The sequence below is a fragment of the Sciurus vulgaris genome, assembly GCF_902686455.1.
Source record: "Sciurus vulgaris genome assembly, chromosome: 1".
Taxonomy (NCBI): domain Eukaryota; kingdom Metazoa; phylum Chordata; class Mammalia; order Rodentia; family Sciuridae; genus Sciurus; species Sciurus vulgaris.
In genome coordinates this window covers 24439081-24466114 of record NC_136461.1, presented here as the reverse complement: position 1 = coordinate 24466114, position 27034 = coordinate 24439081, and the positions used below count along the sequence as shown (strand labels likewise).

Genomic DNA, 27034 nt, shown 5'->3' with positions numbered 1-27034 from the left:
GTGGAGATAGGCTGGGCACAGAACTGACTTGGAGGGGAAACGAGATGGTGGCTCAGCCTCCAGCTTTGTTCTGCCATCTTACTCGCTTACAACAATTAACTACCCATCTAAAGGTGGTTGTCAGCGCTAACACCTGGGAAGGTGGGCTGGGGTGTGACAGTGTGACCAAAATCAGACCATGCTGGTATCACCAGATTGGGATCTCTCTTGCCCAGGTCTACGATGGCAGCAACAACTCTGCCCGTTTGCTGGGGGTGTTCAGCCGCTCCGATATGCTGGGAGTGACTTTGAACAGCACATCCAGCAGTCTGTGGCTTGATTTCATCACTGATGCTGAAAACACCAGTAAGGGCTTTGAACTACAATTTTCCAGTAAGTCTTTCCTGCATCTGAATGGACAATGAAGTTGGGCTTTCTCATTTTATTCATTTATTTGAGCTTCTCTTTACCTGGTCGACACAAGAATATGCTCGTATAGACTATTTCAAAGTCCAGTAGGTCTCCATCAATTTAAGTAATGGTTAAATAAAATGTGGTATGTCCATCCAATGGAATATTACATGACCATAAAAACAAATGAAGTGGTGATGATACATGCTTCAAAATGAGTGGGGCTTGGAAAAAAATCACACAAAGTCCAGGAAGACAGTTACAAAGGCCACATAGTATATGACTCCATTTTTATGAACTGCCCAGAGCAGACAAATCTATAGAGACAGAAGACAAATTTACTGAGAACCCTGAGGAAAAAAATATATCTACGCTGCTTTTTGAGGTGATAAAAATGTTCTAGAACTGATAGTGATAATGGTTGCCCAGCTCTGTGAATAGATACAAGACCGAACACTTTAGATGGATGAATTATGATGTATGAATTTTGTCTCAATAAATATATTAGGGGTTTAAAAAATAAACAGTGTCTATTCAGGATTCCCCTTGCCTGACACCAGGCCGCGTGGCGAAGGGATCTTTACCTATTTCCGAGGCGACTCAGCGCAGGAGAATTAAATAGACTCAAATTTGAATTCCATTTCCATTATCTGAAAGCCGCGTGAGTTTGGAACAGTTTATTTAACCTTCCTAAGTCAATGATCTGGGTTGTAAAATGCAGGTGATTAAACCTACCTAAGACTCCTGTGAATTAACAATGGAGAGGCAGCAGATGCAAGGCCCCACAGTAGTTCTGTATGAGTCCGTTTCTTCCTCCTGCCTTTTCTGACGGTGTTTAAACAGGGCGTAATGAGGCCTCTGAACCTACATTTAAAGTGACTTTCCATATCACCGTGTCCCATTACAATGTCTCAGAGAGTACGTTGGAGGGAACAGCTCCCTAGCAAAATGCCGTGGGGCCAACAAAAGAAATAGAAAATCCAACCCCTCAGCCTGAAAGCGATTAAAAAGCTGGACTCATTTACATATAAGCACTGGAGAAAGAATGTTCCCTGGAACTGTAGAGGGATCCCGAGGCGGGAGCAGTGGCGGGCACCTTCCCTGGGAACGTGGGCTTGAAGGAAGAGAGGAAGCTGGGTTTCCGACACCACGGGTCTTGCTCACTCTGCCTCTTATCTCTGCCCAGGTTTTGAGCTCATCAAATGCGAAGACCCAGGAACCCCCCAGTTTGGCTACAAGGTTCATGATGGAGGTCACTTTGCAGGCAGCTCCGTGTCCTTCAGCTGTGACCCTGGTTATAGCCTGCGGGGCAGCCAGGAGCTGCTGTGTCTGAGCGGAGAGCGCAGGACCTGGGACCGGCCGCTGCCCACCTGTGTCGGTAGGATGCTCTTGCTCTTTAGGGGCCCCTCAGTCTTGCCTCACCTGAACTCCAGCCCTGTCTCACTGAGGGTGTCCAGGGCCTGGTGGCTGTCTGCCTGGACTGGATCTTCCTGCTAACGGGCCTCATGGCTCCATGCCGTCTCTTCCCCATTTCCTCACTTTCACACCTCATTACACCTTTGTGGCCACACAGTCAGGCAGTGGCCAGTCATTATCACACATTTAGCAAGCAGAACCTTAGCCAGGTACTGCCCTCAGGGTGATGGGGAAGCGGTAGGTGAGTCCATTAAAAGCAGGGAGGTGGGACTATTGCCTGGTTTTCTACAATACCAACCCTCCAACAAATCTCCTGCTCACTACAGGTCTCAGTTTACCTGTGGGTAAAATGAGGCCCCTGCTCCCTTTTCTGGGGGAATGTTGAAAGACGCAGTAAGACAATGAACAAGCGCTGATCTCACCCTGAAGAACATGATCGGGTGCTTTTGCCTTCTTGAGACTCTGGTTCTTCTAAAATACTGGCAAAGGATCTCTGGAGGCTGTGTGCATGTGTCCCAGGACAAGCCACTGTAGCCTGGAACAGAAGTGCAAAATAGGCAAAATCAGACTCTCTGTGTGTCTAGGCTTTTCACCTCCCTGCTAATCAGGATTCCCAGCACACTGTCTCGTCCTGCTTCCCTAGCGCTGGGTCCTGCCCTCTGCTCCCTTCCCCACGTCCCGCATCAGGCCAATGCATCTGTGCAGCACTGGCTGACCTCATAAGAACAAAACAGCCACTGGGCACGTATGTCAGTGCTCCCAAACCCCGCAATTGGGCCAGTGTATACCTGGGTATATGGAGGCAGAGAAAGAAGGAAGTCTGTTTCCTGCCCTCAGGGAGCAAGGAGAAAAGACACCTAAGCAGATCATTATCACATAAGATGAGTGCTATCAAAAGAATAGTGTGCGGGCTGGGTTGTGGCTCAGTGGTAGAGCACTCGCTGAGCACGTGTGAGGCACTGGGTTCGATCCTCAGCACCACATAAAAATAAATGAAAGTTATTGTGTCCACCTACAACTAAAAATTAAAAAAAAAAAAAGTGGTGTGCAACGTGTTGGGGCAGAGGAGGAGTTTAGCAATTCAGAGTTGGAAGGAAGTGTGGGTAAGCATTCACCAGTGGGAGGGGCCAAGCAGGGAAGTGGACTTCCTAGCCTGAACACCTGCAGCACCTGCAGACAGCACTGTGGGAAGCGTCAACGGCCACAGTTGGTCATTTTCCCCCAAGTAGCTACAGGATCTTCAACAGGAATATGCAACAGAGAATCCAGGTGAGAATTTTAAGTCCAAAGGTAAGACCAGGGCCCTGGCCTGTAAGGAGCCTCCAGGGTCTTCCTCTTCCTTTGTCCTGGAGGTTGGCCTGGTCTCTAGGCATGTTCCTTCTCTTTCTCCCATCATCCCTCTTTTCATTCCTTTCTTTTGTTCACATGTCAAACCCTATGCTCAGCCCTAGGAATGCAGAGAACAGAGTGCCCAGGCCAGCCAGGGAGACACGTGCCTACATAGACAGCAGTGTGAGGCCACAGGCCAGGGAGCTTGAGCAAGCAGAGGGATGTCAGGGAGGGATGATGATTCACCTTATAAGGAAATTATTGCTTTGCAGAAAGGATTTACTGTAAGATTCCCTTGACCATCAAATATACCCATTGGACTAGACTTAGAGGAGTCACTCAGGCTGATAAGAATATTTCTACTGTGAGCCCTGGAAGCCTTCTCCACAGAAGTCCATCATGCCCCTCTGCTTTTAACAGGGTGAGGCTGTGGATTTGGGGTTATGTCTGAATATTTTCAAATATGTCACATCATGATAGACTGCAGCATGCTCTGCCAGGGGTGACTACTAGCTTTATTGATGAGTAGACTCTGCAGCCCAAACATGCAGCCAGGGCTCCAGGACAGAAAGGAGGGAAAGACAGGAAGCACACCAGTAATCCCAGGGTCTCTGCAGGCTGAGGCAGGAGGATCACGTGTTCAAAGCCAGCCTCAGCAATAGCAAGGTGCTAAGCAACTCTGTGAGACCCTGTCTCTAAATAAAATACAAAAAAGGGCTGGGGATATGGCTCAGTGGTTGAGTGCCCCTGAGTTCCATCCCCAGTACCCCCCCCCCACAGAAAAAGAATAGAATCTTACATCTTGTGGGTGAATCCTCAGCAAGCTGGCCTGCTCGGCGCCCTCCTGCCCACCTGCCAGACCTCAGACAAAGTGATCCCGTGGGGGAAAGAAGCAGTGATATTCCTGTGGAAGCACTCCTAGCACGGCTGCCTCTAAACATTCTCTTACTGGGAAGCGGGAGATGCTTCCCTGGGAATGCGGAAGGAGGTTCTGGCCAGGGACAGAGAGGATATCCTGCCACTCTTCCAGTTCCCTCCTCCATTGGTGGGGCCAGCAGGCTTAGTCCATCCTCTCCTGGACTCCCTGTCTTGTGCCCATTCACCCTGGCTCCTTCCAGTCAGGTTGTCACCTCCAGCCCCAAGGTACCATGGGAGGAGGGCCCGCCGCGAGCAAAGGGTCTGGTCTCCTGAGCACATTCACAGTAGGTGTTCCCTCCTACCATATGATCCCATATGAAGCCTTGGGGTCCATAAGATGCTTGACGAGTCTTCAATAACAACAAGTGAAGGTCAGTCTCCCACCTGGGACTTTGATCCCATCTTCTCCTATGGCTTCTACGATCTCACTATCAATGATTCCCTCCCCCAAACAGCACTGCCACAAATCTCTTCCTCTTCGCTTTCACTCGTGCTCCCTCGACTCAGCCCCATAGCATAACTTTGCTCAGGAAGCAATAAGCCTCTTTCATTGTTCGATCATCCGCCCATTCATTCAATGAACATTTATTAAGCTTCTACACTGTGCCAGACTCCACAGTAGGCACTTGATGGGCAAACATGAGTAAGACAAGGTTCCTGCAGCCAAGGAACTTATAGTCTTGTGCAGGAGATTGACGTTACATTGATAAGAGGCTATACCTCTTATGACAAAAAGCCATTCCTATTACAATGGCGATGCAAAGCAAGACAGTGTCAGCACTGCCTGGGGAAGGGAGGGGTCTTGCAAAAGGTTTCAAGAGAGGATGTGTGTCAGGTTGTCAGTCCAGGTAGAAGAATGAGGAGGCCCAGCTGCCTGGGTGAGTGGAGCCTGTCAGACTCAGTTAGACCCAGGGGTTCGTGGGCTGGGAGTGGGGCAAAGGGAGCCCCGGGAGGGTTTGGACTTCATTCTGGGAAGGAGGATTTAAAGCATGGGCGACACGTTTACATTCATAACCATGCCTCTGGTGGCACTGCTGAGGGTGGGCAACTGTGCCAGCTGAGAGATGGCAAGGGCCTGAGCTAAGACTCTAGAAGAGGGACAAAGTAGAGTCACATGTGCAGAGTGTCACAGAAGTTCAGGGACTGGGTCCTGGAAGCAGATCAGACATGGGAGAGGAAGGAGAAGGCCAGGGAAGCCACCAGCTTGCAATCTGGGTGGCACTATGGCTGGGAATACACATCTCTCTGCCAGCCCCCCTGCCTCTGGCTTCAGCCCTCTGAGCCAGAGGAGACCTCTGTTCTCCTGGTAGCTGGCACAGGTCCCTTTGCTGCTGGTGAGCAGGAGCAAGTGCTTGCATTTTCTCCCTAGAGGACTCTGAGGAGTTTGGTCAGAGAGTGGCCAGGCAGGTTCACACCCGTAGACCTTGTCCCAGCAGGCTTATTCACCCACTTAAAGTGCACAATTTAATGTCTTCACAGTCTGCAAAGTTCACTAACGTGTAAAGTGATAATTTACTCATGTGCGTGCACGCTGCAATTCTTCCCGGTAGCCGAGGAAGCATCAAGTGCTTATATCAGTACTTTAATTTTGGAACATTTTCCCCACTATAAAGAAACCCCGTACCCATTCGCAGGCACTCCCCACCACTTCCCCAGGTCCTTTGCAACCATTAATGTACCTTCTACCTCTCTAGATTTATTTGTTCTGGAAATTTCCAATAAATGGAATCACACAATGTTTCACCTATGGGTCTGGTCTCTTAGTGTATGCTTTCAAAATTCATCTATGTTGTATCCAAACTTTATTATTTTTTTGTGGCTAATATTTCATTGTATAGATCTACCACCTTCTGTCTGTCCTTTCTTCAGTTCATGGACATTTGGGTGGCTTCCACTTATTAGCTGCCATGAATAACGTAGCTATGAACATTCGTGTCCAAGTATTTGTGTCAGTGTGTGTTTTCATTTCTCTGGGGTGTGTACCTGGGCACGGAAGTGCTGGATCATGTTCGGTAACTGTGTCTAACATCTTGAGAAATTACCAAATTGTTTTCCAAAGCTTCTGCATCATTGTCCTTTTCTGTCCGTAATAAGAGGGTTCTCCACACCCTCGCCCACACCTGTTATTGTCTGTCTTTTATTATAGCCATCTCAGCGGCTGTGTAGTGAGATCTCATTGTGATTTTGATTTGCATCCCCCTAATGACCAATGATATTAAGCATCTTTGCACATGAATATTGGCCATTCCCTATCTCCTTCAGAGAAATGTCTATTCAAATCCCTTACCCATTTTTTAATTGGGTTTTATGTCTTTTAATTATTGAGTAGCAAGAATTCATCTTAGGTTCTGCATACACGTCTCACCCAGGGACCTTTCTGTATGCTGGCCTCAACATCCTGGAGTAGAGGAGAGGGACTCGGGGCCCATGGACACCAAAGGAACTGCTGAGTGACTGCTGACAGTTTGGGTCACGCCACGAACTCATGCTTTCGGGATTTCTTTCAGCTGAGTGTGGAGGGACAGTGAAAGGAGAGGTATCGGGGCAGGTGCTGTCGCCGGGATATCCAGCTCCTTATGAACACAACCTCAACTGCATCTGGACGGTTGAAGCAGATGCTGGCTGCACCATTGGGTAAGTGTCGGGCTGCCAGAAGGGCCCTTGCTGTCGTTGTTGATTGCCAGCATCATTGCCAGGCTGCCCAGCTCATGCCTGGTCCCTTCTGCCTCTCATGGAGGTCCTTGGATTCAAGGATGTTTGCCATAACTCCTGGGTTGGGCTGTTGCCCATGGAAAACCTGGACAGGCTGGTGTCAGCCTCCCAGGGCTGCAGTACAAGTGCAAAACATAAGTCTATCTGTGGAGGGATGGGCTTGGAGCCATACAGCCCCAGGCTCGAATCCCAGCCTTTCCACTCACTGTCTGTAGGACTTTAGAGAAGTCAAGTCCCTTAACCTCTGGGTATCTCACCATCTTCTATAAAGCACAGGTCTGGGGACACAGCACTTGAATGACACACTCCTGTGATGGACTCTGTCCAGCATTTGGTACGTAGTGGAGGCTTGATCATGGCACCTGTGCTGATCCTTTGATAGTCAGTGAAGGTCAGCTCAGAGGCGTATGATCCCAGGCAAGCTGCTTCCATTTCTTAGTGTTTCCTCATCTGTCAAATGAGGGCAAAAATGCTTGTATTTTGGGTTTTCGGGGAGGGAATAAGTAACAGAAGCCCAGTGGTGCTTGGTACTTGGTAGTTCTCCCTCCAAGTACACCTTCCTTCCCACACGAGCACCCGACTAACAGGAATTCCTTTTTGGGATTCCAAGGAGTTGGCGAGGAGAGGAACATCAGCACTTCTCAAGTTAGGACCCATCTCATCCACTCTCACAGTAGCCCTAGAGATAATAACAGCACACCCTGATATGAAATGGACATTATTATGATTCCCATTTTATACTTGAGAAAACTGAGATTCCAAAAGAAGGCGTGTCTAAGTTGCACGAGGAGGCAGACAGCTTGGGATACAAATCTGAATCTTCTCACCATATCTCACCGAGTTCAAAGCTGGGCCTTGAGCTGTGTAGTTCAGGTGAGCTAGCAGATAAAGAGCAGGTTGGAGTAGCAGCGTGCGTGGAGGTGTGACAGGAGAATTGAACAAGGGAACTGTGGGGTAACTAGTCTGGCTGGAGCAGGGGATGCGTGTGGATAAGGATGAGAGTGTGGTCTGCTTATGAAGGATCTTCAATGCCAGTAAATAAACAGGAGTCATGGTGTGTTCTTGAGCAGGGTTAGACCACCAAGGTTATTTGCAGGGCAGAGAGCCCATGAGAAAGCAACCCTCAGGAGTCTGTCCCAGCCATCCAGGAAGGAAGTCTTGAGGATTTGGAATAATGGTGGAGCCAAGAAAAGGAGCAGAATTATTTGCTAGAAGTAGAACCCAGTCCTTGAGGGTTTTCAGTTAGGACCGGCTCAACAGGGTTGTTTTTACAAGAGATATAGACATAGACTCACTGATGTACCCACATCCCTAGATTCAGTTTAATTAAAATTTAAGAAATGTATTATGTGTTTGTAGTGTGCAAGTTTTTGAGCTGCACCCTGTACGAATGAGGCCAGAGGTGCTCCTAGGGAGTCTGTACCACTAGGGGGATGAGTTCATAGACACTGACATCCTGCCCTGCTGGGATGAGCTTCCGGAAGCACAGCTGATCCATTCACCCTCTGATCAGAAGCCTCCGTGGGGCACCCCATGAAGCCCAGGCCACTTCACAGAGCAAAAACTCAACATCTCATCCTGGCTTTGGGGCAACCATGACAACATTCTGATGGCACTAGAGTCCTGAAGGATGGCCGGGAGGTTTCCAGGTAGACCAGGAGGAAGGCTGGCTGGCAGGGAAGGGCCATCTCTGCAGAGGAAGCCTGGAGGAGCTAGAAATGATTCCTGGGACTAGATGATCACCTATATTTGGTGGGTGGCCACAGCTGCAGCGGGGGTTTGGAGTTGGCAGAGCCGGTACAGACAGAGCATGGAGGGCTGTGGGCCTGGACAGCTTCCGGCAGCTTCCTGGAGAATGGACTGGATGGAGCAGCCTGGGCCTGGGAGCCCCATGAGGAGGCATGGTAGAGGTCATGGAGATGGGGAGGAAGGGACAAATCCAGGGGACATTTAAGCAGTCACACCAACTGAGCTCATTCTCCTTAGCACATATGTAAACAGAGGTTTCTTCACTTTCTCCATCTTCTGCCGTGTAACAGACAATAGGTAAAATATGCAGAAAGGCTGGAGGAACAGTCTTCCAAGCTCCTGTCTGCCCACCACCAAGGTGCAGGGATGCCCACATTTTGCCCACAGGTGCCTTCTCTCCTTTTTTCTTCTCTTCTAATCCTTTCTTCCCTCTTTTTGGTTGAATCATTCAAAGGTACATTGTGGGCATCATGATACTTCATTGCCAAATGCTTGGGCAAGTATTTGTCCAAAGAAAAGAATGACCGCCGTGACAAAACCATACTGGCATTCCTAAAAGGTCCCACGGCTTTCCTCGGGAATCAAGGCTTAGGACCAGGTTTGGAGGAGGGCAGAGCAGATCTGGGGGCAGCAGATACAAGGAAAGCACAGAAATAAACCAAGGGGGGTCTGGGTAGAGGTGAGGACATCTTCACTAATGAAAAAGGCCAGCGGTGTGGGGGGGAGGAGGCTGGGATCAAAACCAACCAGGAAGTGCTCTCTGCCAGAGTAATGTGGGGAGAAACACGGAAGCCTGGGACCTGCTGAGTGTGCCCGGGGACCCCAGATGGGAAACAGGGTGTGAAGAGAGCATCCATTCCCACCAGGAAGGCTCCCTGGGGCCACAGACACCCCAAGGGAGCTAAGTAGGCAGAGGTCTGCACTGTGAGCCAGGAGTGGAGACAGAGGTGCCAAGCACTCACCCCTTCCTGCAGTGGGTACAGCAGGCACAGGCACCCTCCTGCATTCCTGTGGATGCCCACTCCCTTCCTCTCTCCTGCCCTCTCTCCCCTCTTTCTCCTTCTTCCTTCCTCCCTCTCTCCCTCCCCTTCTCTTTCCCCGCCTTTCGTCCTGTCCTTCCCCCTCCCTCGTCCTCTTCTCTTCCCCCCTCATTCTCTTCTTCCTCTCCTTCCCTCCCCCCAAAACCCTCCCCTCCCTTCAAGGACCAGCAGTAAAGTTAAGGGAACTAACAGACATGAAAAGACACCTTTTGTGCTTGAGTCCTTATTTAGTCATTTTTTTTAAAAACTGGGAATATATTTATAGAATTCTTCTATGTACAAAAATAGGCATGCATTTTTAAGAAGTCAAAATGCAATAGTATCGAAGGTGATAAAGTATACATCCAACGTCGGCCCCATCTTACTCTGTCATCCTACTCTCCCACACACCCACGGGAGGAAACCGTTGGTATCTGGATGTTCTACTAATTCCTTCAGACACTTGGTGCACCAATAAATGCATAAAGCAAATTCAGTAAGCATGGTTCCTAAAACAAGATCATCCCAACACATGACTCAGAGACTTGCTTCTAGTTTTACCACTTAATCATACAGCATCATCTTATTATGTCAATACATATAGATCTGCCTCAGCCTGTCTGATGGCTCAACAGAATTCTGTTGTGACCATCACTTATTTAACTACTTCCCTATTGACAAAGTGAATATTTTCAGATTTTCACTCCAACGAACATCCTTCTACATGAATCTTGAAACAGCTGTCCAATCATTTCCTTAAGGACTATTCTTAGAATGCCAATTTTGATGCATGACCTCAAATTTCCCTCTAGATACTACAGTAACTTACAAGTGCACCAAAGGTTTACGGGACCAGACTTCCCGCACAGCCTGGCTACAGTTGTCCAAACCTTGCATCTTTACCAATTTGATGGACAAAGGATATTTAATGGTTGCATCCAGTTCTTGTCCATCCTTCTTTGGGTTCTTTGGGTCTTATTCACATAGTGCATTCACCCGGGCTCATTTCTAAATAGTTTATCATTTTGGTTTAGTTTTTCTTTAAACCTTAGGATATCCAAGGATTTTTCTTTTAAGTTACTACGTGCTTATAGTGGTTGTAGCTGCTGTAGGATGGTGGTTAAATGATCTCTTTAATTTTTTTTAAACTTTTACTGCATCCAGCCTTTTCTACATTCTGAAACTTTCTGTTGTGTTTATCTTCCGTGGCTGCTTAAGAGCGTGAGAGTACCCAGTTCTGTATTTCTCTCACATCGAACGTTATTATGATTGCTTTCAAATGAAATAGATTCTGCCTCTTTAGGACTTTAGTTTTGACTCCCCTTGTTGGCTGCTGATCTGCTTTAACTGGCTTCGGCTTCCGCCTCTGATTGAAAGTTCTCTGCCCTGTCTCCCTTCGGCTGGTGGTCTGGCGTTTCCGTTCACGCGGTCCTGGAAGGCGATCATCCTGGCGTGTACCCCGCCCCTCGTTCTGGAACCCTCGCTTTTGTTTTTCTTTCCCTTTGCTCAGGCCTGGACTCGACAGTCTGCTTTTGTTTTTATCAGAGTTATCGTCTTGCATCTCTCTGAGGATACTCTTGGTGTTTGGTTTTCCAGTGTCACTTGTTTGTCATCAGCTTTGATTATTCGGCTGGATTCCCCATGTCCTGTGAGTTTTGTTCATGCAGCCTCAAGTCCTAGCTGAGAGCTGGACCCCCTAGAGCCTGCCTGCATCTCCTTAGCCACGTAGCCTCGTAGCCACCTCTGTGCCTCAGTCCTCCTGTCTGAAAAATGGTGATGAAGACAATGCTGACTGCCAAGTCGTCATGGGGATTAAGTGAGTCACTTAGAGCGGCCGGCACCAGAAGCGGGGTAGAGAGTTGTTCAGTTCACCCACCCACGGGCATCCTCTGTGCACAGCAGCCTGCAGGCAAGAGTGATAGGTGCTGGCTGCTGTGTTGTTGGGTAGGAGCAGGCATGCCAGACGAGGACATGAGGGGTGACCTTGGGATAGCAACAGGCCAGCCCCTGAGACAGTTCCCAGGGCTACAGACAGGAGAAGGCTTCCAGGGGCCTCTCTCCACACTGTCCCCATTCAGACCAAGCTCTGGAAGTGACCTGAGGAATCTGGGCCAGGTTCACCCTAACAAGCTGGGCAAGGATAGTGCCTTCCAAGAGTACCCAGGAGAGACAGCAGGTGCCTGCAGGTAATGGCCAGCCTCTCTCCGGGCGTGACCCAAGCTGGAATTACGTCCCTTACTGAGTGTGTCAGTTAAGAGTTGGGGGACCAGCAGACCTTCCCTTTAGCCCACAGGGCATCTTTAGAACAACTTGGTGCTCCTGCTTGAGTACCAGGAAAGGGACAAGTGGACCTACAAACTCCGCTCAGGCCTGGCAGCAGGCGGCAGGTTGCGAGCAGAGCCCCCCATGCCTCTTCACCTGGGCCATGAGCACATAGAGCCCAGAAGGCCCAGACGAGACCCTTCTCCATCTCCAGCGGAGTGGGTGGTTGTGAACCAGCTCAGATGAAGATTGGAGAAGAAAGGGAAGAAAGGAACTCTGGATCCTTCTCTACCCAACCTTCCTCGAATATCTACAGCGCACCAGGTTCTTACAGTGGCTTACCCCCATTTTATGGAGGAGATCACCGAGGCCTGGAAACAATTACCCAGGGAGGGGTGTGGGTCTTGAACCTGCTCTGCCTCCCCATTGTTGCTCTTTTCAGTCTGCCCTCTGGCCTGGTCTTGTTCCATCTAACAGAGTAGGTGTCAGATGCCTCCTTTGTGCCAGGGACTGTGTCATACTGTGCAATAGTCCCACAAAGAGAAGGTGACGCCAGGCGCTGTCTTCCAGGGGCTCACATCCCAGTGGGGAGCTAAGCAGGGGCCTCCGAGACAATGCAGTAAGTGGGAGCCACGCAGCTGTTCAGCAACTGAAGAGAGAGGGAAGTCCCTCCTGGAGGCACCGGACAATCCTGGAGGTCAGGGAGCGAAGGCGTGAACGTGGGGCAATCATGAAAGAGAAGTCACTTGGCGTTCTAGGGTCGCGAAGGGGCGAAGAAGGCAGCTGGGGGATGAGGGGTCTCAGCGGCACCCTGAGGGCCAACACGAGAACTCCAGATAGATTCCCCAGTATCACAAGGAGCCATGAGAACATTTCTAAAATGGTAACAACGTTCAGTTCAAGTCAAAAATTTGGAATATTTACTCAGCACAGACTGAAGTGATAAAAATAAATGAGAGATCATCTTTCCCTTGAAGGTCTCAGTATTGAGAGAAATTTTATCAGTTAGGAAAGGCAATAGAAAAACTTTTTCTCCTGGAACAAGAGTCTGAAGTTCCCATCTGGACCTCATCCAGCTAGCTGCTCAGGGCGCCATGATCTTTCCTCTGCCCCTCCCCCATCCTGAGGCCGTTGTCCTCATGGTTACCCAGCTAGCTGCCACAGCTCCTGACGTTACGTCTGTGTTCTCATCTAAAAAAAGAAGATAAAAATAAAATAATAAAATAAAAGATGAGGGAAGAGGGAAGTGCACGGAACTCTCTCCTTTTGGGGGTGTGCGTGTTTACTTGGGTAACCACCATCCCCAGAGACATCTTGTTTATCTAATTTGTCAAAACTTGCCACACCTGGCTGAGGAAAAGTGAGAAATCAATTTTGCTTTGCTTTCACAGTCTCAACAGTGGAGCCAGATGAGAGGTTTGGAAATGGAGTACAGATGAGCCAACCTACAGTGTGTGCTTCAGACTCCTAACATAATGTGATAAATGCTATAGTAGAATTACATACCAAACACAATAGAGGAGCATCTGGGAAGACATTTCATAATTCTAGGTGGCAGTTGCGGGGTGGGTTGCTACAGAGATGAAGTGCTATTTTAGCTGTGCTTTAAAGAACCACGCAGGGCGGAGGGAAGGGGCTAAGTTGCAGATGTGTACGGCGGTGTCTGGAACTCTCCTGGTCTGGGGTGACACCGTGATGTCTCTGCTTCAGGACCATGCAGGGTGGCAATGCAGAGGATAAATTGACAGGAAAAGCAGAGAAAGCCCTAGCACAACCATCTAAGGATCCTGGTTACCCTCAGAACAACCAAGTTCTATTTCTTGCACACAAATTCAATAGGGACAAAGATACAGGATGGCTGACTGTATTGGGGAGTGACTAAGAATACACGGAGGGTGGAGAACTTCTTGCTCTGGGTTGCTCTGATTTCTGTTCCTAATGCCCATAAAACTCATATTCAGCTATTAGTCTTTCTTTGTTGACTTTTAACTTCCTAATGATTAACGCAGAGGGCAAGCTGGAAACTCCATTCTTAGATGTTGGTCACCCGGCAGCAGGATTGCTGAGAGGAGGGGCACAGTTTTGATGAACCAGATCCCCTGCCCAGTGGAGCTTGTCTTCCTGGGAGGATGCTGGACTAGACAAAACAGCTGGCTGTGCCTGTGGCCCAGAATCCCCTGCTGCAGTTTCCGACCCATCATAGGGCAGCAATCCCCCACTGGGTCAGCATCGCTTCCCTCCAGCCAGCAAGTGAACAGCTGGCCCGGAGGAGGCAGAAGGCACTGGAAGTGATGCTTATGTTCACAGCTCTGGTCAGAAGTCCTGGCCGCGGGTTCAGCAGCTTCCAGAAGGTTTCTTTTTGAGCAGCAACAGTGAGTTTCAGTAGGGAAGGGCTGTGTTCTTGCACTGCAAGAGCTGGCCTCCTGAAGGAGCCACTCGGATAAGCATCCGCGGCGGGGGCATTCCTTTGTCAAGAGTTAAGGTTTTGACAAATCAGGAAACAGCCAGAAGGAGCTGGAAAGTTGTTTTGCAGGGAAGAATGTGGATCGCCCGGTAGGTATAAATGTGGCTTTGAGAGTGGAGGTGCTCTCTGGCGATTTCGTTTTTCGTGGATCAACGCTAGGAAAAGAGACACAAACTACCTTAAATTATCCAAGAATGATAATCCTGCTGGACTGCACCGGGTAATGGAACTGACCATAATACGTCCATTTAACTGCCAGTTTACAATCCCAGAAATGAATTTCAACACCTCCTAGAAGAGCAAGCAGTTCAACCAAAGAAATGTACGCATCCTGATGAGTAACACCCTTGACCAGGATAGATGGCTCCCTTTCAAAAGACAGGTTAAAAAGGAATCAGTGAAACAAACTTAAAGGGTGCCATGTAACGCATACTGTCAAAAGAAAAAGAAACATTTCCCTAAAGAAATAGGAAAACTATTTTTTTTTCTGCAGAAATTTTACTACAATGGACAGAAGAAAATTCTAAGGGCTATCTATGTAATAGTGTCATTTAAATACAAGGAATAGGGCTGGGCATGGTGGCACATGCTTATAATCCCAGCTGCTGGGAAGGCTGAGGCAGGAGGATTGCAAGTTCAAAATCAGCCTCAGCAACTTAGACAGACCCTGTCTCAAAAAAATAGAAAAAGAGCTGGGGATGTGACCCAGTGGTTAACACCTCTGGGTTCAATTCCTGGTACCCAAAGTAATAATAATAGGAATAGGGTTGATAAGTAGAGATGAATGGTAAAATGGGGGAAGGGAGCCCCAGAGATAGAAGGGCAGTGATAGGGACAAGTAAGGAATACCAAGAAAACAAATGCCCAATAACAATTCAAACTCCCAATAGCAGCTTGTGCCCTATAAGAAACCAAAGTGTTGAAATAGATGATAAGCCAGAGGATAAAAAACTGCAGAGAGAAAATATAAGGGTGTAGAAGTCATGATAGAAAAGTAGCCACACGTGGAAGACAGAGTGACAACCCAGAAAGTACATAAGAAGCATTTCTCCCTACAGTTCTGGAGGCCAGGAGGTCCAAGAACAAGGCACAGGCAGATCTGGTGTATGGCAAGGGCCCATTCCTCACAGATGGGGCCTTCTTCCTGTGTCCTCACCTGGTAGAAGGGCCTCTTTATAAGGGCTCCACACTCATGATCTAATCACTTCCTAAAGGCCCTGCCACCTGACACCGTGCCCTTGGGAGTTAAGATTTCAACATACAAATTTGGGGAGACACAAATATTCAGACAGTAACACAGGCCTTACTTCCTCATCCCAGTGACCAAAACACGTTTCATAGTTGTACCTCATCGTAAGCAGGCCACACCTGCAAGGGAGAGGAATCAGGAGTTGAACACGGGGCATTGTCACTTCCACCAAGAACACACACATCCGTTCTGATAAGTATGAATCTGCCTCTGCCTGCCCACCCCACTGAGTGAGGCAGAGGGGATGAGGGAGCAGAAGCAGGTTTTGGAGGACTGTGATGGACAGGGATCAGAGAGTCCACAGATACAGGGCCATGAGCAGAGACAAGCTACAGTTTGGGCCCTGGATGAAGGATTATAAAAGAACCAAATTGAGTCAGGGAGAAGAGTTCAAGACTCAGATCCTGAGCAAAGGGTAGGCAGAGGATATGCGGGGCATCCCAGAGAAGGGACCCAGAATGTGGGCACACAGACGTGAGGAGCCTCTTTAGCTGCAGACCTGTGGAGGGGAAGGGACCCAGAGGGCTCCCCACAAGTTAGACATACATATTGCAAGGTCGGTTAAAAAAAATCTAACAAATATTAAAATTAAAAGGTTGCATCAAAGGAATAGAATGCAAACATAAATAAAAGGCAGGCATCACAATATTGCTTTCCTTTAAAAAAAAAAAAAAAGATAAAATTCAAGGTAAACCCAAAAAGCATTAAAATGGACAGGGTGGATTCTTTCAAAGGAGAGAATTCATAGTCCACAATGCTGCTAACGGTCCTGAGTCTTTATGAACCCAATAACCTAAGGAGAAAGCATAAAGCACAACCTGTCAGAAACTGACCATCATAGCTGAAGACCGCAAGACATCCATCCCTCCTGGTCTAGTAAAGCAGTAAATAAATAGAACAAAAAGGGAATTCGTTCCAGGTGGTTTTACCACTTGGGAATGTGCTACACATTAACCACGTGCTGTGTGCATGATTCTATTTATGATCATCTTAATCCTCTTAAATGATGATACTGCCCTTTCACAAAGGGGAAACAGACTCTGCAAGGTTGCCAATCAGGTCTTTGACTCCATAGCCAGTGCTCTTCTTTAATTTGGGGGAAGCATTTCTTCCAAGGACGAGGCATCTGCCTGTCATCGAATCCCTGACACATAAGGGCAGGCTCTAATAACAGGCAACCCCAGAGGCCCCAGCCACAGGATGACAATGAAGAGAAGGTGGTCAGGTCCAAGGTCACTCAGCACAGTAGAGGAAAGCACAAGGTCACAGCCTAAGTCACCACTCTCGAGTGCTATGCAGCTTTTTCAATGATCTGAAGCCTAGTTTTGTTCTTTTACTTTTGAAAATAACCCAAGAATCTCTTTCTTTTGAACACCAGCTGGCCCTAGGAGCAAAGAGCCACTAATACAGCTCTAGACACCGGCTTTGGGCTCCGGGTTGTCTTCTCAGTGTTTGCTCTTTGGATAGCACGATGCTTTAATTATTATTGTCTGTTATTATGATCATGGCTTAATTGTTGGTTTGCATTTGTGTGGCTTAGATGGGGGCATTTTCTAGAACAAGTCTTATTTTCTTATTGTCACTTCCCGCGTCACCAAGGATAATTTAAACTGCATTCTCATCCGGGGGCAGGAGTGATTTCTGACCCCCTTCCTCCTACACCAGCTGTTCATTCACATGCCATTTTCCCCTGATATAAAGATCTGCTGTCACAACACGGATCCATGCAGGGTCCGTTGGGTTCACGCCAGTGGTGACAGTTGTCTGGTAGCGCCCGAAACACTTTCATATGCTGGGGCTCAAGTCAAAAGGCAAATGAAATCCACATGTCAAGATGCCATAGGGTTTTTTTCTTTCTGTCTTTCTTTTTGCCCCCTCTCATTTTTGCATGCCTTTCCACTATGCAACTGATACAGATGAGCCACTCAAATAAAAATCCAAAATGCCCAATGGATTCCAGTTTCCTTCAGACAGAAGGAACCTACGAGCCAAAGCCTGGGAGAGAGTTTTGCCTGTGCACAACACTTGAGAAGGGCATGCTCCAGCAGGAGAATCCAGTGCCTGCCTAGCTTCTCAGATTTGGGCTCCTGGTCAGCATCTCATCCTCGTGATGACCCTCACCAGCCTCACCATCAAAGCACAGTTGAGTCTCAGTGGTAGGCAGGTGGAAGGAGTTAAGGGAGCAAGGGCCAGAAGAGAGCATTTTCAGCAGGGGGCCTTCTCTTGGGGGACTGTGGTAGGACATGGGACTCTGGAATTGTCCTAAGGAAATCTGCAGTATTCCTGTCTGCCTCTGCAGTGGCTACTGAGCTATCTGTGGTCCCTGCTATTTGTTGATTGATTGTGTGAAATCAGCACCTTCTGAATGGGCCTGGAGAACTTCCAGGACCACATTTAGTGGGAAAGACCTCATTTAGTGGGAGAGACCCCCATTTCTCCTGGGCTTCCTCTCAGCAGTGAGCACCAGCCCAGGTCTGTGGGCTAGATCGATCCTACCTCTGGGGTAGTGATAAAGCACCAAAGGTAACTGTGTAAGACCCAGGGGACTGCATGTGGGAGTGCAGAGAGTTGCCAGACTCTCCAGAGACTCAGAAAGCATTTTCCTTAGAATGGAGAGGAATTCTAAGGAAATTTGGCCACTGCCTCTGGCCAAATGGCACCCAACTGGCAAGCACTGTGGGTTGACTTAGGCCAAACTGTGGAATCCCTGAGAGCTATGAGCCATTCACTCATGTGCCAATGCAATCAGACAATATTCACCAAGTGGCTGGTGCGGCCAGGCCCAAGGCTGGGTACCAGAGACATGGAGATGAGTGAGACACAGGACCAAGAGTGGAGGAAGGTACCGAGACAGGAAGTCAGTAGGTGACCCTTTTCTCTTACAAAGAGGTAAGTCACTGGATGTAGGCCCAGCCTAATCCAGTTGACCTCATGGTCTTAGTTTGATGACATCCATAAAGATCCTCTTTCCAAACAAGATCAAGTTCACAGGTACATGGGATTGGGACTTGAGCATATCTTTCTGAAGAAGTAAAATTCAACCTCAGCACATGTGGTATGGGGCAGGTGGGGTGCAGGTAGGAACCTTCCAGACAGGAAGCAAGGTACCCTAGCAAGAAAACCAGGAAATAGAGATGAATGAAGGACAGGAGAAGGCAACAGGGGTCACACATAGGGGACTTCCTAGGTGTGTCCCCTAGGCCTGGGTCACCCTGTAGGGAAAGAAGAGTGAGTGGACTGGATGTGTTGTTCCGAAGTCACTCTGCCCTGGTGGAGAGAGTAGATGGAGAGAACAGGAGGGAGCTATGCCCAGCAGGCCAGCTGGGTGACCCTTTTTATGTCTGGTATGAGCTGCACTCTCTCTTGCCATCTTCCTCTCTTTCGGTTTCTTTGTGTGCTTCTTTTCTTCCTTCAAAACTGCTTTGAAGACACCCTCTCCTCAAAGCTCTCCTTGCCTCCCTGAATTAGAAGAAGACATTGTAAAGGAAAGGCCTTCAGACCCAGTGGATGTGTTTTGGACAGTGGATCTGGCTCCTGCTTGCTGTCTGATCCCTGGCAAGTGGCCTGTGTTAAACCCTGAAAACTTCACGACCCCCTTGGCAAAATGGTACAAGCTGACTCAAAACTGCAGGGTTTTCATGAGGATATGAGGCAACACACTCAGAGCAGCTGGCCCAGAGGAGATTTCTACAAATGTCTAGCTCTCTCTTTCCTCCCTGGTTATTTTGATAGCATTTCACGTATCCCACTCTTTAGCACCTTGAACATGTATTATTGTGTGTTGCGTGTCTCTTTAAATAAGCAGCAGCAGCCTCAGCTTCACACACCCCAGCAGCTAACCCACAACACACGTCATCCCCCTTCCCAGGGAAATGGCCTCTTTCATTTCTATGATCCCCAAAACACCACACACACACACACACACACACACACGCAAGTCATCAGGAGGAAGGGGTACCTGGACAGTTCTCCCCTCCCCTTCAGTGCTTCCCACTTGGGGGCACAGCACAGGCAGGATCCTCAGACCATTTGCAATATTTCAAAACCAAAAACGAGGTCCAGGATTCATCTGCAGGGGGCGGTGCTCAGGCAACCCAAATGTCTCCTTGGGCCTGGAATTGCTTCTGTTGATCAGAAACTTAATTAGCATTTAGAGACTTTGATGTTCATAAGATGAGAAAAGTTTTCAATGAGAGTCTGAATAGATGTGGCCTGTGTATCAAACCCAGTCTTCCCTGGCTATTGTTAAGGGTTTGTAACAAGAGGGTCACTACCAGGCCCCTAGCTAATTCTCCTGCATCTACTCAGGCCTTTCTGGCAATCTATTCTTGCCCTTGCAGCAAGAATGATCCTGAAATACAAACCAGACCTCATCAGGCCTCAGCTTAGAATTCTTCAGTGATTCTAAGTCCCAGCAGGCCCAGCTTTTGCCTGCTGCTCTTGGACCCTGTACTGCCTCCATGGCCTGTCTGTTGCTCAGAAACTCTGGGGCTGCTGCCCTTCTACAGCCTTTGCACATGCTGTCCTTTATACAGGAGAAGCCATCTCTCACCTCTCACCCTGATGCTCTGCCTAGGGCCAACTCCCTCTAAGCCTGTTGTCCTCCTTAAACTTCACCCCCTTGGAGAGCTCTTCTCAGGCTGCTCCTTCTGTGGGTCCTCTATCTCAGCACTGATCTATTCCTACCATGTTTGCCACAGCTGATAATCTTTCAATGGATTTGTGCATGCAGGAGTATCGCCCAATTCCAGGAGCTTCTGAAATATGGCACCTAGGGTTGGGAACTTGATCCCCAGTCCTTTTAGTTGCCAAGGTGTATTGTTTCTGCAGGCAAAGTTCTCCCGGCTCCCTCCTCTTCCCTCCTCTTGGTCTCCTCAATACCAAGCCTTTAACTGTGTCTGATGAGTAGATTAATTAAGCCAAATGCAATGAATCGGCATTTAACTTCATGGTCTTGAACCTTTGCATATGATCCCACATGGAAGCAGTTTATTACTGACAACTCCTTTGCAGCCCATGCTGTGCTCACCACCACAGTCTCTTCCTCCAGGAGGCATGGGCAGCCCCAAGTCCACCCTGGACGGTCATCGGTAGTGTTCTTTCCATTTACTTTCTAACCAGCCCTTGACCTTGGGCAAGTTACTCAGCATCTCTGGGCCTCCGTATTGTCATTTGTAAATATGGTACTGATGCTACCTACAAAAGATGCTTTTGCAGACTCCGTGATACGGTGGAAGGACGTTAAACACGATGGTTGTTAGAGAAACATGCTTTCTTTCATTTCTACTCAGTCTCCATATCCTCGCTTTCCTCGACTTCCTGTCGGACTGGACCTCCTGGAGTTCCTGTATTGATTCATCAATTCACTCTCGTGCTTGTTCAATTGTTCACCCTCAGGGACTTCAGACACCCTCTGGAGTGGCCTCTACTAGCAGAGGATGAAGCCCACACTCACATGGCCCGTCCTGAGACTCTTCCCTTCCCTCTCTCCACCCCGCCTGATTCCCCCTGACCACTGCAGCCACTTGGACTCAAGCATGAAGCTGCCTCTTCCCGGATGCCTTGACCTCCTCTCTGCCTCCATTCTTGTCTCATTTTATTAAATCCCAACACTCTCCTTTTTGTACCACCCAAACTTCAAGTTTCGTTCCCTCCTTCATTCCATGACAAGTGAGCCCAGGCCAACCTCTCCTTTCTGAGAGCAGGCACGGGGTTCTTGGTCCATCTTGTGTTTGACTGCTGATTCCACAGGGTACTTACTGAGTAACAGGGAGAAGGCAGGGAAGGAAGAGAGCAGCAGGGCACAGCGGTGAGTGTACTTCCCCACTTTCAATCCAAGGCAGGGCCCCAGCCTCAGAAACTCCTGTTATTGAGGAACCTCCATCTACAGCTGAGAAGAGTCCACCTGGGAAATCCCAGGGACTTCTTTGAATCCAGTTAGGACTAACTGGTGACTGAAAATAAGACACACAAACACACACATACACACACATCCAACAATAAATAATTAGAAAATGTATGTAAAAATTAAATCTCATTCCATGAAATCCAAAACCATGAACTTGTAAACACCCAAAGAATGGATTTAGCAAAAAGTGCGCTAAGAAGATATTTATAACAAAGAAAACCATAAAACTTTGCCAAAGATATTTACAGTTCTCCTGGCTGGGGGAAAATTACTAACAATAATATCAATTATTTCCCACATGAATTAATAAATATATGCAATTCTAATTAAAGTCTCAATAGGATTTTGTTTTGAACTTGCTAACAGTAGAATTTATCTGAGAGAGTATATTTAGGAAATAAGCTAACATTATGGGGGAATATGGCCTGAAAGAACAGCAAAATATGAAAATACAGAGCTCAAGAACTGTGGCCCCAGTACCACCACATAGACAGAGGTGCCCTGGAACCCAGCAGAGAGCATAGAACTGACCAGTGACCAAAGCCTGGAGCTGAATCTTACACAAGACCCACACTGACGAAAATCATGTTTGAGCTGGGGAAGAGACTGCACACAGAAATAAACTAAGTTGATACGAAGTTCCTTCCTGAGGAGGAAGTGAACTGGATGTATTAATAGACAGTATGTGAAGGAAGCTACTTTAGATAGGTGTCAGGATAAGTGAATGTCTAACTGAGAAAATAATGACCCTTTCAATCACACACACAAAAAATGAAACTATGCAAATTCTGCAAAAACAGTAAGGTTTTGGTTTTTAATCATTTTGGAAGGGAAAGAAGGTTTGCCCAGGTTTAACATAGCACCCTATATCTTAAAGAAAAAGATTATCATATCTTATTACATAAAATAAATAACAATTACACATGACAAATACCATAAATACAACTTAAAGGTAAATAAAGGAAACAGATATAAATTATATGTGTTGAAATACATATCATATAAAAGAAGAATCAAACTATGTAAAGATAATAAGCAAAATCATAGTGCATAAAGAGAATTTTTAAAGACCGATAACTCAATTAAGACAGATAAAGGATAGGAAGCAATAAAAATGCCCAATAAATATGTGAAAAGATTTCCCACATTAGGTGAGATTCTAAATTATCTAAATTTGAAATACTATTGAAATTACATTTTGGTGTAACAGATGGAAGTATTTTAATATAGAATACATTTACAACATCATAACATTTGATATTGGAAAAGTGGAATTTAAAGAGAATAATAAAATTAATACTGTTTAGTTGGAATATAAATTGATACAACCACTTGAAAGGATAATTTAACAATTTAGCAGTATTTATCAAAAAAAGTTAAATAGATACCTTTCCACACACATACACCCCCAAAAAATCTATTTCCAGAACTCAACTGAAACATTAACATAAATGTGCAAAGTTATATAAAGATGAAAAAGTTCCCTGCAGTTTCATGGGAAATAGTGAAATATAATGTTAATTTCTGTAGAAAAAAAAAAGAAATATATGTATTTATATGTCTGAAATATGGTATAAAGTGAAAAAAGAAAATTGCTTTAAAAACTATTTAAGCTATGGTCTCATTTGGGGCAGCAATATGTATGTGGGTACATTGAGAAACTTCTGGAAGGATATTCACCAAGCTTAATATTAAGTGAAAAACTCTGTAGAAGAGATTGGTTGGTGAGAAAGAGGCTTTTTAGAAATTCAGTGCATCTGTGTATTGATTGCCTTTTACTGACTTGGGCATATCTCATTTTTATAATTTAAAAAGATATTTTTTTAAAAGGGATCCTTAAATGAGTTGGATCCTGGAGCAGGAAAAGAATACCAGAGAAAAACTAGTGACCTCCACACCAACTCTGGAGCTTAGTTTATAGTAGTATACCCGCGTCGGTTTCTTAGTTGTGGCAAATGCACCCTAGACATGGAAGGTGTCACAGTGGAAGAACGGCGTTAAAGGTCTATGGGAATTCTATGTATAATCTTTGTCACCTTTCTGTAGGTCTAAAATTATTCCAGAATTTTAAAGAAATAGACTAACAGAGATGCACAAGTTTGGAGCCAAGGTATCTTTGGCTGCCAGAACCATTTTGTCTGGGAAAAATTCCGGTTCCTACGGAACTTCATTGCTGCGTGAGCTCTGCGCATGCCTTACAGGCCCCCATACCTGGAGGGCCCCTGTCTGGCCTGTCCAGGTTTGCAGCGATTATCTAAGCCAAGCCTGTCTGTAGCTGATATCCCCAGAGTTTTGCTCTGGGAAACCTAGATAGAGGCTCACCCCTGCTCCTGCTGCAGGTGGGCCATTTCTCAGAGACCCCACCATGACCCCTGTCCCCTACCTTTTCTTAAAACCTATGTCCTTTTCCAACTCAGACCCCTCCCCAATCTAGAATGGCAAGGATATGGGCTCAGGAGCATGGTCTGGGGGCTGTGTAGAATAGAGGGGAGGGGTGGGTCTGACCATGGCAACATAGAGCTCATAATAAATGGAGGCACAAAATCTGTCCCCCCTCACTCCTGTTCCCATGGCTAGTGGCCCTACTGGGAGGAACCGGTCAGCAGGAAGCATGAGGATGCTGCCAGACACTGCCGTCCCCCTTCCTGAGAGTCTTCCTAGGCTTAGGATTTGCCCTGACCAGGGGTCCCTGAAAAAGCAGAGCCAAGCCCAGTGTGACCACCTGCCTCTTCTCTCCGTCCAGGCTCCACTTCCTGGTGTTTGACACAGAGGAAGTTCACGATGTGCTGCGCATCTGGGACGGGCCTGTGGAGAGCGGGGTTCTGTTGAAGGAGCTGAGTGGCTCAGTCCTGCCCAAGGACCTGCACAGTACCTTCAACTCGGTCGTTCTGCAGTTCAGCACCGACTTCTTCACCAGCAAGCAAGGCTTTGCCATTCAGTTCTCAGGTCTGTGCTCACCCTCTGCCAGCCATGTGTCCAGCCACTTAACACCAACCTCCTCCATTCTGCCTTCCCGCCATCTCTCCTTCTATGAAAAAGATATTTCTTGAGCATCTGCTGTGTTCCTGGTTTATAGCACTTATTCAAATAGTGGAGCATACTCTGGTGGGGAAAGCAGGCAGGTTGGTAGACACTGCATACAAATCTGTCCACTGTGGATGGAGAGGTGTGGGCTATGGCCGTAACCTCGGAGCATCAAGGAAGGTGTTCCAGAAAAGATGGTGTCCAAACTCAGACCCCAGAAATGAGTAGAAGTAACTCAAGAAAGTGTTCAAGGACAGAGTGGTCATCTATGACCTGGAAGGTGCCCCTGAGTTGAACTTGGGAGGACTTGTGGACCCCTAGTATATAAAAAGGAGAAAATAGGGCATCCTTGGTGCAAAGAACCCAGGAATGATTCAGGAGCAGTTCTGGGGGGTCCAGAAGTGGAGGTTGGTCCCCTGGGGCTGAAAGGCCAGGCACACAAGGGAATGGTTCAACACACCACGCACTCTGGCTCTTCATTTAGTACAGGTCTGGGGAAGGACTGGAAGCCAAACGTGAGTAATCTAAATTCAATTAATGATGAAGTGCAGGAGCTAGTTATGGAGGTGCGTGCAAAGGGCTGCTCAAAGGGGGCGATCCTCAGACACCCAAGTCCCCCCGTTGGGACTGCCTCTCCCTGGGATGCACCGCCTCATCTTCTCATCTCCTCTCAAGTGCCTCTTCCATCACTCCTCTCCCTGAACAAGTGACTCTGCCTGCGCTGTCGCTTATGTTTATGATACAGCAGCTGTCCTCATTACCATCTCTTTATGCCACTGTGTGTGTGCCGGGTAGGGGGGAGGTTTCCATGGTGATTCCAGAGCAAGTCTGCGTGGCACCTGTGCCATGGCTAGCCCCCACGTCCCCTCCCAGTCGGTATATCAGCACCTGGCACTAGCAAGGCTGTAACAGAACTGCAAACCCTACTTCTACCTCTTTTCCGCATCTTTTTTCCTCTGTGGAGATGGGCATTTGGCAGCGTGTGGAGTAGATGAGGGTCTCCAGGATCGTGTCCCTTCATACAGTTAGTCCTGTGCACCTGTGAGCTCCGCATCCATGAGTTCAGCCATCCATGGAACAAAATAGCCTCTGCACTGAACGTGCACGTACTTTGTTCTTGTCCTTCTTCCCTATCAATGTCGCATAACCACTATTTACCTCATTATGAGTAATTTGGGGATGATTCACAGTATATGGGAAGATGTGTGTGGGTCATACGCAAATACTGTGCTGTGCTATGTAAGAGACTTGAGCACCCATGAATTTGGTGTCCTTGTGGGGTCACCTGGAACCCACCCCTGAGGATGCTAAGGGACAGCTATACTTATTAACCTGCCTGCCTAACACTAGTGCAGTCCCAGCCTAGCATTTCCAGTCTCTTCTCAGAGTTCCATGGAATTTTAATTGGCACTGCAAGAAAAAGAAGTTTGCATGGTCAAGCAATATTAAGAAGGTGCCTGGCTGAGGCAGAGCTAGAGAGATTATCCATAATGTGAGGCCTATGAGAGCGTTTGGTATGCTGATGCATGGAAACTCAAAATGTGTCCGGCCGGTCACAGCGCGCAAACGTATTTGATTATGGGTGACTCTTGGGGAGGCTGTCTCAGGAGACCAGCATTCACGGAACAAACTTGAGAGTGCTCGGGGAAGCGGTGGAAGGCTGTCCCAGCGCAAGGAGGGGAGCGTGCAGGGGAGACTCAGGCACTCTCAGGGGAAAGCGGCATTATGAATAATTAAAGGCAGACATGTATATTCTCCAGGGATGCCCAAGCTGATGGGTATTGGCTTCAAACGAAACCCAAAACAAAGAAGAAGCCCATTTGACAGGTTCCCCCAGACATTTGCATTATGGACCTCCCCTGCCTCCTCAGTGTTGCCATGTGGGACAGAGTCCCTGGTGCTCTCCTGGGGCCGTGCCCTCGCTGGGCCTGCTTCCTCACACACGGCCCTGCACACAGAAGCCCAAGTCATCCTTGGAGGTTCATCTCAGATGCCACTGCTTCCCACTGTCCCCACCCAGCATAAATGGCCGCAGCCGTGGCACCCACCACTTGGCCTCCTTTCCTGGAGCACATTGTCAATACCCGTCATTCTGCCTCCCCTCGGTGCCTCACCGCTTGCCATCCCTCTGAACGCTCTTAGTTTTAGGGTCATGCCGTGCCTTCCAGACTCCCCCACAGAGTGTGCATGCAGCAGCACTTACTCCCTGCTTAACTAACACTAGTGCTTAGTGAGCAAGTAGGCACATGCAGACATGACAGGTGAATGGATGGTGTTCTCTAACATTTCATGGCTGCCCTGAGCATTGCTGAGGCCCACGGAGAGAAGAGTGGTCAAAGCTACCCACCCTGGGCTCCAGGAAGGCCGTGACAAGCTGGCCCAGGATTCCAGGCATAACCAGGGTGTGGGAAAGGTCACCTTCCCTGTTGCTGTCATCGCTTAGCAAATACCAGGACTACTCTAGGGAGGAGAGAATGGCTTACCCCGTGTTAACTTTATAGTGTGTGTTTGACAGGGGATTGTACAGAAATGCCAGAGACGATTAGCACAGGCTTGGCTTTATTAAGTAAACATAACTGTGTAACATCTAACAT

At 47.7% G+C, this 27034-nt stretch overlaps 1 protein-coding gene across 5 annotated transcripts in view; it reads left to right on the top strand.

Moving 5' to 3' along the window:
- CSMD2 (CUB and Sushi multiple domains 2) overlaps positions 1–27034 on the top strand; it is a 550277-nt gene that overhangs the window by 389695 nt on the left and 133548 nt on the right. For all 5 annotated transcript variants that reach the window (XM_079130766.1, XM_079130765.1, XM_079130764.1 and 2 more), the window contains 4 exons: positions 216–372; positions 1577–1768; positions 6561–6687; positions 24160–24362. In XM_079130766.1, the coding sequence (XP_078986892.1) occupies positions 216–372; positions 1577–1768; positions 6561–6687; positions 24160–24362 (679 nt within the window). The remainder of the gene's footprint in view (positions 1–215; positions 373–1576; positions 1769–6560; positions 6688–24159; positions 24363–27034) is intronic.